Below are 12,140 nucleotides of genomic sequence, written 5' to 3'. Positions count from 1 at the left end.
ATTTTCCTTCTTTGGGGAATCAATCACAGCCAGCCATCGAGATGGGGGCTGAGGCAGAAGGTGGCTGTAGTGGCTGTAGACAGGAGTCCAAGCTGCTGATCCTGTGATCACCCCATAGAAGCAGAGTGGCCTCCAGTGGCAGGAGGCGACCGGATAGATAGTGAGTCTGTGCTCTTGGCCTCAGTTCAATAGCTCATCTAGCAGAGAGCAAGGGGACGGGGCGGGGGGGGAAGGGGCGGGCGGAGTTTGACTGTCTGCAGAATGCTGTTAAAGGCTGCAGCAGCAGCCAGGAAATGCTTCCTCCTTTTCACCTTCACAGCAGGATTTATGATGGTCTGTGAGCCTGTTGTCTTTCACATAAAAGTGCTTGTATATTAAGAATTACATTATTTTTTATTTGAATTTGACAGAAAACAGTAACCAGAATTGGCTTTCCATAATACAGACTAAGCAGTGCACAGCTCTGTTCCTGTCCTCCTGACATTCAGAGCTTTGTCTTCTGCAATGCCTTTTGCTCTCTTTGCAATATTTCATGTCTTTATATAATGCAGGCAGCACCCACACACAGCACCAGTCAGCTGAAAGCAGTTAGAATGCCACCTCCCTCCTGGTCACATCCAGAGGAAGACTTGAGCCACAAATCAGACATCCCAGTTTTTAAAGATTTGTCTCAAAGTCCACATTTTTGGGATGTGTCACCTAGCAATCCTAAAATCAGCCCTCAGCAGAGGTCTGGGTAGCTGTTTGCTGCTCCAGTCTGTTCAGTTTAGGGCATTTAAGGAGGCTACATAGCACCTGGTTTGACACAAAGTCAAAGAAAAGCCTTTTCTTTTGTGGAGGTGGGGCAGGTGGCAGCGAGGCCAACCTACCACAGGTCCTCAGGGGAACATTGTCCCCAGCCGCTGCCCACACCACCTCTCCCCAGTCCCTTCCCAGGTACTGAGGGGCACAGCAGTGCCCCCCCCAATACCAAGTCCCATTTTCCTGCACGATTCACTGCCCTTTACCTTACTGTTTGTATTAAAACAAAGGCAGAATGGCTGATGCTTTAGCTGTCCACACTATATTTACAATGCATTTATAAAATGAAAATCATCTGGGTTGGTTTTTTTTTCCTGTTTTCAACTATGAACTCTTAAAAATAGTCACTGGGGGCCTACAGACGTGGTGAGATGCCCAAATAAAAGTCCATCTACTTTATCTTGCAGGAATAGTCTCTCCTTAACAACCTCTGCTTGCAACACATTCACATGCTGCATCCTCCAGAGTCCAGTGTCCGATTAGAGCTGGAAAGATGATTCGGAGCATCCTGGATGTGTGCGCACGCTGTCTCGGCGATGCAGCAGATTAGTCCTCAGTTTGGTGAGGAAAATGTTAAAACTTGTGCTGAGCAAGTACTAACAGGTGCTTTCCAAGCCAAATTCTACCAGTGGGAGCAGGACTGGGCACAAGTACAGCACTAGAAGGATGTTACTTGAGAAAGTTGATGTTTTTGTGGGAGGAAAAGCCTCTTTTAGTGAAAAGAGAGTGAGAGGAGCTGCAGACACCATGCTCTGTTTGCTTCTTCAGCAGCTGCAAGAAGCCATTTAGCCTGTGTTGTGCTCTGGCCACAGCAGGCTGTGGTAGCAAGCAAATCAATTTTTGCTTTCACATATCTCAGAATATGCTGGCAGAGCTATTTGGAAGCTGAGACAATTGCTTTAATACACAGCCATGTAAGATTGCTTTCTTACAATGAGATCGATAATCTCTATTTAAATTCAATTTCAATGTCAGCATGGACAGTAACCTGAGACTGAACTGGAAGTGACCTCCGTGCCCACCTCCTGCTTTGTATCTGCATGTTGGAGCAGTGGGGGGTTACAGATCTCCCACAACATATGTGCTATAATTACCCTGTTTAATGTTGGTGACTTTAAATCCAAGCAGTGGATTAAAGCTACAGGCTCCTTGGTGGGGAGAAGTTTTCATTTTGTTCATTCCTCCTGTCTCTGAATCGTTAGTGCAGAACAGGTCAAACAGATGGAAGGGCAGAGTGAGATTTATTTGGTTTTTCTTTAAGACTCCAAGTTGACGTAGTCCTTAGAGATCGTTGGGATTTTTTGGGAAACGAATAGTTAAAATGGTTCGACTTTGTTCTGACTGAATCATTTCTCTGTCTTTCAGTTCAGTATCATCTGTCATTTTATTATGCTGATGATGGATTTTTATTTGCTTTTTTGTTGTGTTTCTGGTTGAGGGGGTTTTGTTTGGTTTGGTTTTGGGGTTTTTTTTTAATAAAAAGATTAAATGGGCATTTTAATCCCAAAAAGGCTTAGGGATGATCAGTGAAGCCAGAATGTCCGCAGAGATCCTCCAAATGACACAGAGAGGGTTTTTCAGTGCATGCTGTTTGCATTTGATATGCTCTTTCGGAATCAGTGCAGAATGTCAGGCTCCTTATAACAGTGAATATTCATTAAGCCTGCCAGAGGCAGAAGCTGCAGTCAGTACAGCATCAGTGGAGGAGGCAGAGAAGAGAGAAATCAGGTTAATGACTAGCTTTCTCTGCAATTTGCTTCCTGCTTATTGCCTGATCTCAGTTTTAAATAAATTCATTTAATTAATGTGTTTTGCTACTTTGACCTGCGGATGGAAGGGTCTGTGATTAACGATGGGGTATTCCTAGTCTCATGGTGACTTTAGTCAGCATGTTCTGGTGTCTAGAAAAAAACGTTGGAAAAAGATTTCCTTGAAACTCAATAATAATAGATGGTTTGATTGAAAGCTTTTACCTAAATGATCTCCTGAGTCCATGAGCTACCAGATTTTTAAAGACAGGGACAAAGTGGGGAGTGGGGAGGGGTGGAACAGAGTGAAAGCAAGCTGCTGTCTTGGCTCAGCATGTCATGCAGTGAAAAATGTCTCTTCAGGGAGACAGAGCTGCACAGAAATGCTTTCTTCCTCTCCCCCTTGAGCCGGGACACATCTGTTCTAACACAAGTTAGCCTTCTTCTGACAAAGGTTCTTTAAGAAAGCAGCAGAGGCATAGGAGGTAGAGACAATGTACATGACACTCAGAATATATGGCCAGCTCGCATTATGGGAAATGAGCACCACCTGTTCCTAGTAAACACCAGATTGGAGCTGTGGGGCTATACAGGGACACGAATAAAAACACATGGCCTCCCCAAAAGAGAGAAAAATGTCAGTGAGATAGAAACTGCAGTCTTAGTCCAGACCTGATAGGGTATCGATTTGTGGGCTGAGTGATGACACGTTCTGTGAGCAGGCATTTTGCCCCAAATTTAGAAGACATCTCAATTTCAGACTGTTTGTACCCATCACTCAGCGCTTTGACTTTGTTCCACTTACATATCAGTTCGGATGGTTTTACAAGCTGATGAAAGCCAACCCTTCGATTGACTGAATTTGCAAATGCTGCATCTGAAAAGACAGCACTGTAAATCTCAGTGACAGACCTGTACTTTGGAGTTTTGCAGCAGAGTGTCATTCAAGACCTAAACTGTACTGGTGGTATTGCTGTCATAACTAAAATGTGGCCTTTTAAGGGACGGAAATGGTGCAACCTTAACAAGATGGCTGAGCTTTCTCAGGTAGTTCTGAATAGAAGATGCCAGTGCCTGCCTAAATGAAAATCCCACAAAGTGATTAGGGATGAGAAAGTGGCCTCATCTTGCAAATAGTCGTAGAGGATTTTTGTGGCTGTCACTGCTAAAGAGATTAGTTTTAAACTTTTTTTTTTTAATACCTTGGCATGGTCATCAGTACAGCATCCCCCAAACCCTGATGCTGCTTAGCTTGCTCCTGAGGGTGGAATTCAGTTCCTTTTGCACTAGGCACCCAAGAGTTAGCTGTGTAGTTTAAATTGGCTGTCTGGGCTTTATCTGTAGCTCAAGAAGCAAAGGTAATACAGCTCCAGCAGAGAGAGGAGAGGAGCAAAGAAAATTCAGTGCATCTAAAACCAGGCGTTTAAGCTAGGTGGATTGAACTGCCTTCTGAGGGTGCTTGTCTCTCTTTATAGACTGTAGCAAGAACTAAATTAGACAGTTTAGATTGGATACCTACTTTTTTTGGTGGCTGAATTTAGAAAAGGGATACCTTACTCTGTGAATGACATCTGAGAAAAAAATTTAGGTGCCTACAGCTACTACATGCTAAATTTCAGGGACCCTGTTCCTTGTAGTAAGTGCCTGGGCTCCCTGCACAGAGCACGGGGAGAGTTAGGTACCTCTGAAAAACCTGTGTGCTGAGATCAGAACTGCCTGCAACATGGGAGAGAGAAGCTCTGTGCTCAGCGAGGTGACACAGCTCACCTGCAACCTGCTCCCTTTCTGGGACCTTGGAGCCTATGACATCCACATGACACTTTCTATCTCACAATGTGTAGGAAATCAGGTGCTTTCAGAGCAATTAGGACTTGTTGAACAAGTGCCTATTGACTGAGATTTGTATGTTTTTCAAGTCCTGTGAGAGGTAGAAGGCTACAGCCTATGACCTGTAAATGCCTCTGGAAGAGGCAAAAGTAGCTAGGCACTGTACCATACTGCTTCAAGCTTTCAGGTAGGTGATTTTAGGATGTGGGGGGTTTTTGTATGTAATTCTGCCTGTGCATTTCAGACAACAGTCACTGGATGGAAAAAGTAGTATTTTGAAAGACAACCTAGAAGTCCTTTCCTCCCAACTAAATATATGATCTACTTGACTGCAGTCTCTGTTGCTCTAGGTTCCATTTAAAGTCTACTGAGACACTTGTATTTTGGTGAGAGTAGGAGGAAATGGAAAGGGTGAAAAGTTCATTTCCCATTTTAGCTTGCAGACACTCAGGCGAAGAAGCATCAGAAGCTGCAGGTGCAGCCTAGATTGTGTGTTCTGCTGCATGCATGCATTTTAAAAATAAATCATTTGGTCATTGAACATGAAGACTGCCGTATTCCTTGAGAATAAAGCAAAGGGGCAGTCTCCAAAGTAATCCGTTGAGTTACACTAGGAAATGGCCAGACTCTGCGCTTTTATGTGGGAACACTGGCAAAACCTCCCTGTGTAGCTGTAGGAAGAAGAGAAGTATAATGTTTTAAATAAAGTGTTATAAGTATAGCTGGTAGATTTGCTTTATTTAGATTTTCCTCTAAGCTTAATATACAACTTTAAAGCATTCAATAAGACCCAGAAAATATGCAAGAGAAGTACAACTAATCCTGTTAAATGTAAAATAGCATCTAAGTGGAAGGTTTTTGTTGTTAAATTCCTGCTGATAAGAAACAGAAGAGATGTTTAAGGAAGCTTTGGAAACTGGGTGGTAAGTGACATTTATCCTTGATCTGAAATGCCTAAACATACAATGTTTTTAGTACAGCTGAACTGTGACCTTCCAGCCTGCCAATACAGATAAACACACATGTTATCAGGTAAATCACGCAGAAGGGAAATTTCCTGAGGAGACTCTTGAAGCCCCACTTGTAGGAAATGATGGCTATTAACTCATTAAGTTCTGTCTGACTCTGTCTTTTTGTATGTGAGCTCTCCACACAGCTGTAAGGATAATTAGTGTCCTTTGGCTTGCTGAGTATTAAGGAGTATTAAAATGCTTAGTTTGTATGGACAATGAACATATTCGGGGGCTGGGAGAAAAACACATAGAAATGCAAGAAAACCCCCATAGTCTTTAAGTTGACAGAATCCTGATTCCAGGGTAGATGTGATGGGTTTGTTGTGTTTGGATACAGTATGTCAGATGGCTTTGTGATAAATATTACTGACTTCATCTGGTGAGTGGATTTGTTTGGGCAGAACCAGATTAAAGGCTCAGTATCCTGTTCTGAATTAGATTTCAATAATGCAGACGTGTATGTGCACCCTGTTAGACTGGCAAGAGTTTTCATGCAAGAGATACTGTACCTTAAGGATACCCTCTATTCTTGCACGTTACTGTATTTGTGTGGTAAAATGAATAATATAAAGTCACTGTCATTGTCTTGTGTCCTGTCTTCAGCCTAATATGCTCATGTCAAAATGGCATGACCACACACCATGTTGTTTCAGCTGTGCTGTGGTGGCACTGCGGTCCATAGACTATTGTAACCCTGTACGCTTCAAAGCAGGTTTTGGACTATTCACTGCTACAGGGCTTTCCCCAGCCAGAGCAAGGATGGTTCAAAAATTATTTGAGGTCACCTTCAGCTGTTTTTTTCCTGCCAGGAACAGGAAAAGAGCATTGGGTCCAAGCCAATGTTGTTTGGAATGAATGTTGCATGGGCTTGTTGGGAAGGAGAAAGGATTTATTTGTCAAATAGGGCTTAATTTATTATGTACAATGTGAAAGCTCACATTTTTGTATTGCTGGAGAAAGACAATTGATTAATAATTTGGAAAAAGGCCAAGACACACAACATTCACCTTTGTAATTTATCATCTCAAAGAAACAAAAGCGATATAAAAGGTATCTGACCAAAATATTTGATTAAGCAGAAATGAAAGCTGGTTCATATTAATGCATTTAGTATGAAAGGGCTTGCTAGGACATTGTTATTACCAACAACAAACATGTAACAAATCTGAAGCTGATAGTTAAGACCGTAGGAAATTTACAGAAAAGCTACAACTGATAAAATAGAGGAACTTCCACATTAATAATAACTTCAAAAAAGAGATTTGAGACTAGGGAGGTTAAGGTCACTAAAACAACTTCAGCAGTTCCTGGAAAGAACGTAAAGTCAAATCTTCTTCATCATTAAATACAGTCTTAGGGGGAAAAGAAGTGTACAGGTTCTTCTAATTCTTGGTTAAACATCACATTGTAAAAGCAGTCATACAACCTCCTTCACAAAGATTCCATGTGCCAAACCTATTACACAGATGGTCTCAGAGACAGTTCTGATGTGTCATGTATACACATTTCTTTGGCTCTGTAACATGGACGTACTGTGTAAGTATGGAAAAGCTTAAAAAGGATTCGTGCTTTCCAGTGGTGTTTATTTTGCTGCCAGGCAAGAGAAAGACTGTCAAGCAGTGTTCTTTAGCTTTTGAACCAGGAGAGCCTTAGGTCTGCACGTATGACACATTCTATTTCACAAAATAGTACGAAAAAATTTACAAATACAAAAAATTGTACAAACAACATTACAGAAGATGAAGAATCATAAAAGAATAAGAAGTATAGGTGATGCTGTTCATTTCATGAAATGGCTGCAAAAGTAAATGCAGTATTCTTCATTACTACTACAAAGGTACAGAGCAGTCAGCTGAGGCTTACTGAATAGCATTTTCTGGTCTGGCAAAATGTTGGAGAACTCCCTTTAGATCGTTTACTTTGTTTTCTCTTCCTGCCCTCTTTCACCAGCAGGAGACCTAGGATTTCTCTGTTTCTTCTCCTTCTTTCTGTCCCCTAGCCTCCTCTTCCAAGGGATATGGAGTCCCTCTCAGCTGGTTTTCCAACCCTTCCTTGTAGTAATGCAGATCCTACCTCCTTCTTTACCCCAAACATCTTTACCTATTCAACTGGACAGCTCTGGTGCAGAATACATGATGCTGGGGCTTAATCAGGTTGATGGTATTGGCATTGTTTGTGTGGTATGGCAAAAATTTGCGCGTGGGTAGGTGTGTTACAAGTGTGACAGGTCCTATGTTTGTGATACTGCACTTTCAGAGTGTAAATAAGAACATTTTCATCAGATTTGAAGGTTTTAGCATCAATGCATGAGCATTGAGCTTTCCCCTGATCACAATCCTTTAAACACTTAAAATGAGACACTAAAATGTATATACTGTTCCTATTAAAAATTGGGAGTTTCGTAAATTACAAAGAATTTTCAAAGTTTAAGAAAAAAGAAACCAGCCAAGTTTTAAGACTTTCTCTCATAGAAGAACCCAATTTGTGTTGCATTCATTATGCTAGAAAATTGTCCTTGTCAGGGTAACATACATAAACATTTCAATCTGATTAGCTCAATCTTGTCAAAATCATGGAAATAAAATTAAAAGTTGCTTCATACTGCAAGCCTAAAGCCGGGGACAGAACTTGACTTTGTATTTGCCTGTATAAAATATTGTGATCTACCATTCTACCATATCAATTCAAAGAACCAAGAGCTAGTCACCAGTCTGGTGACAGCCTTTATGTTGTGATATTACAATAAGAAAAAAGAAACATAATAGTGAGGACTTTCCCGGTTTGAGAACTCCCTGCAGTGTTATTTACTTCTGAACCATTCTTGACAGCTTACCACAAATTTGGCACCAGCCCTTTCTGATTTCCCATTTTGCTTATAAGTTCATAGTTTAGAAAAACTTTACAACTATCTTGTGAGAGTCACCCCATTTCCTGGCAAAAGGGAACAGGTTGTTAGACCCTCGCCTTGAAGAAGACTATGAATATTTCTGAGACCAGATTCTGCACCCTGATTGAAGGAGTCCTGTGGTATCTCTACCCCGGCAATTCAGTTCACACCTGTTCTTGCTCTAGGGCAGTGTCTGCTGATCAGCCACATTGCACACATACATACATACATGCTAGTTGGTTCTCAGGTTCCTCTTTGGGATGCACCAACTCATTCCCTCCATGAGGAATCCTGGACACAGTTGACAGGATGGTTTGCTAAGATAACCAGCAAGGATGTGCAAACTGCAAGGCTGACTCCCCCTACCCCAGACACTCCTCTAACCTTATCCCAAAAGACTTGACACCCTCAAACATACCCTTGTGCTATGCAATACACATGCTTGTGTTTCATGCTATAAAACACTACAATGGGCTGCATCACAGCAATCTCTTATTCCATGCACTTTAAATTCAAAAGAAAAATAGAGAACAACTGTATTTTAAGGCACAACATGGGATCCAGAGCATGTTGGGCCCAGCAGTATGTGGAGTGAGTCAGTGCATCCTAGCATTGAGCAGGCTGGAGAAGAACCAGTCGGTAACACCCAGATGAGCAGCCAGGCAACCAAGAGTCAACGTAGAGTGAGACTAAAGCCATAGCTTTCAAATAGGAAGCTGATATTCACTGAGTGCTTGTATTTAATGGTGCTTTAAGCTTTTCTTGCTATTTTGACTTTTTCAGAACCTGAGGCGGGAGAGGTGTCCCCCCCAGTGGGAGCTGGTGTGAACAGCAACAGCTGGACCTTTAAATTTGGACCGGGCAATCCCAAACAAGGTGGTCCTGGTGAGTTGCCAGACAAATTCATTATCCCAGGATCTCCTGCAATCATCTCCATCCGGCAGGAGCCACCAAACAGCCAAATTGACAAAAGTGACTTCATAACCTTTGGCAAGAAGGAAGAGACCAAGAAAAAGAAGAAAAAGAAGAAGGGAAACAAGACTCAGGAGAAAAAAGAAAAGGGCAACAGCACCACTGAGAACAGTGACCAGTGAGGGGTTTATACTGAAAGAACCCACTTAGCCAGTTTTTGTAATAATGGCAGATTTCTCCTATGTAGCAACTCCCAACTTCTTCCTACTGTTAACAAATTTCCTGTATGTACAGACTTGAGAAAATCAGCAGGAAATTCACAGTGTCTGTCTAAATTGCTTAACAGGTTTTGTCTTAAAAGCTTTATTAAGTCTGGTGTTAACTCTTTTTCTCCACTCTGGCTTGTTTTCAGAATCTAAAAAGCAGACACAAGTTTCCTTTCTCCTACGCCGAAAAGGAGAATCTTCACAGTACAGCCAGTGAGAGGTTGGACTCTGCACTGTGGTTCCTGTGCTCCTGTCTTGATGACACTTACAGGACAGGTTTAAAAGTTTTAATGTTGTGCACCCTCTATCTGATTGGAAATATTTGTGTGCAGATGTCAGCTAGGTGATATGAGATCAGATAATAAAATGCAAGAAGAGCTGGTAAATATGCAACAGAGGAAACACCTAATGAACACAAATGTTCAAAGATGTTCAGGCTGGGGAGGAAATGTCTGAAAGGAGATGACCAGACTTTTCAAATCTTGAGAAGTCACTGTGTGGAAATACTGAGTCCTATACATGACGTATTGTACACACTCCTGCAAATAAAAACCTCACATTTACAGCTCTTTAAGATACCATAAATTTTATCTCTTACCAAGCAAGCCATTGGGAAAATTGACCCTTAAAGCCCTGCATTACCCTGGCAAGGCTAGCCCTCAGAGTGTAAGAAGGGCTGGGCTGACATCCCAGGAATGTAACTGTGATGCTCTGTGTCCCTGTTTCCACTCTGACATTATTTTGCACATTATGTCTCTGAAAAGGTCAGAGTTTTTCCATGACACTTATGCAAAAGAGAGAAAAAAAAGAAACGTTAACTATGCTATTTGTTATTTGAGATATTTATTTATAAAGAAATATAGCTGTAAATGTTAAAGAAATATGATGCCCTTTAACCCAAACAGAAGTCAATCTAGAGCCATTATGAATTACAATTGCTGCTATTAAAGTGCTTTAGAAAAATTGCCTGAAACATCTGTATTATATCGGCCACTTGCCAATAACAGCTTTATTCTGTCGGGTGACTTGGGGGCTGCCTTTTGCATGTATTAATAAATACAAGAATATCTTCTCTCTCTCTCTTTTTTTTTTTTTTTTTTGCATTAATCTGCACTTTGAATACACCTTTGCAAACAAACTGTTCTAATATGAAGAAGCAGAAGCAAACTCCTCACACAAATGGATTTACTAACCTGCTAGCTCTGTGCAGTACCTTCGTGTTACCTCCCACGCACCCTTTTTTGATTTTAGTTTTACTTTTCTATGAGATTATGAATTTCTGACCCTACTAACACTCATTATGTAAAATTCAAGTACTGTATGTATGCTGTATGCTCTTATAAGAATCCTGAAATATTTATTCTGTGCTTGTGTATGTGAATGTCAATGCAACTATTATTAGAGTGGACTTTAAGCTTTACCGTTGAATGTAAATTCATTATTTCTTTTTGTACACTTGTGAAAAAGTGGAGTAGTGTTAATTTTTTAAGCCACTGTTGATTATCAGTTTTTTGTGTATGAAACACAAGTAAAATATCTTTCTTAAATCAAGCCATGCATGCATTTTGGGATTTATTGGTAAGAATCTGTGAAGCTAAAGCTCTGTGAATTACTAAACCTAAGGGTATAAATGGAGTATTGAATGTGGTTGAGGATGTTGCTATAAAAGCAATACATGTATTTTTAAACAGAATATAGCTGATGAGGGACTTCCAAGGGGTTTTCTACATTATTGTACGTTCACAGAATAAAGCTCAAGTGTCGTCTTAATTGGAACTGTGTAAGAAACTACATAGCTCTAAAATATCTAACAGGCCCTTTAATCTTGGATCAAAGAGAACAGCTGGATTTCTTGAGACATGTCCTGGATGTTTTGAGTTTCCAAACTGCTGACAGTTTGGAATAAGACAATTTCTATTCATTTTTAAGAACCTGCAGCAAGTCTTAAAACATCACAGAAGGTAAAGCTCTAATAAAAGAATTCATATCTCGAAGCATAAACCACCAATGGCCTCATGTGGTCTCTTCAGAGTTTTCTTTTGCTACCAGTCTTGTCTTACTGGCAATGAAAAAGATGCTACTTGAGGAAGAGAATTCTTGATTCAGTTTTAAAGGCTAGCCAAGAGGAAAAATCTTCAGAGTTGGGGAGGGATCTGTTCCTTTATGCAAGTGTGTTATGCCAGTACATCCAGACTTACTTTTGTATTTGGTGACTAATCCAACAATTCCCATAATGTTCATAAACTGGAGTTACAGTGGTAACTTAAACACACAGAAGGATACTGTTGGTTTGTACTCATCATAAAGTAGTTCTCCTCAGTGCCTCTGGCAAAAATCCAGCACAAAGATTTAATTCTTACACGAATCTTTAACATTTGATTATTTTTAGATTTTAATTGGATTATTTTTTTTCTTTTGAGTGCTTGCATTTTCCTCTATACAGGCCAGTCTGGTTCTTTCACTTTTCATCAGTGGTCATACACAGCTAGTTTTCCAAGGTTTGCGTTTATCAGAATGAACCAAAAGCAGCAGTATGTCTCTGATTTGCCTGTTTTAACACAAAATTTGCCAATGCTGGCTTTGTTGCAGGTGCTTACTGCAGGAGAACTGTATGCCTGCATGACTTGGTAGACAAAAGCAGAATATCTGAAAGTAAGCATTCCAGTATGGAGATCTGATAGAACAG

General features: G+C 40.7%; 1 protein-coding gene across 8 annotated transcripts in view; it reads left to right on the top strand.

Annotated features, from left to right (window-relative positions):
- Positions 1–11,458, top strand: part of LOC128134423 (protocadherin alpha-C2-like) — a 116,063-nt gene extending 104,605 nt beyond the window's left edge. For 4 of the 8 annotated variants that reach the window (XM_052772109.1, XM_052772108.1, XM_052772112.1 and 1 more), the window contains exon 4: positions 9,060–11,458. In XM_052772109.1, coding sequence (XP_052628069.1) covers positions 9,060–9,370 — 311 coding nt within the window. In that variant the 3' untranslated portion in view covers positions 9,371–11,458. The remainder of the gene's footprint in view (positions 1–9,059) is intronic. The other 4 variants (XR_008232741.1, XM_052772110.1, XM_052772114.1 and 1 more) reach the window with 3 other exon arrangements.
- Positions 11,459–12,140: the final 682 nt, after the last annotated feature.

This window comes from Harpia harpyja, chromosome 20, assembly GCF_026419915.1.
Source record: "Harpia harpyja isolate bHarHar1 chromosome 20, bHarHar1 primary haplotype, whole genome shotgun sequence".
NCBI lineage: Eukaryota > Metazoa > Chordata > Aves > Accipitriformes > Accipitridae > Harpia > Harpia harpyja.
The sequence above is the reverse complement of the archived record's forward strand: the minus strand, read 5'-3'. Positions and strand labels throughout refer to the sequence as shown.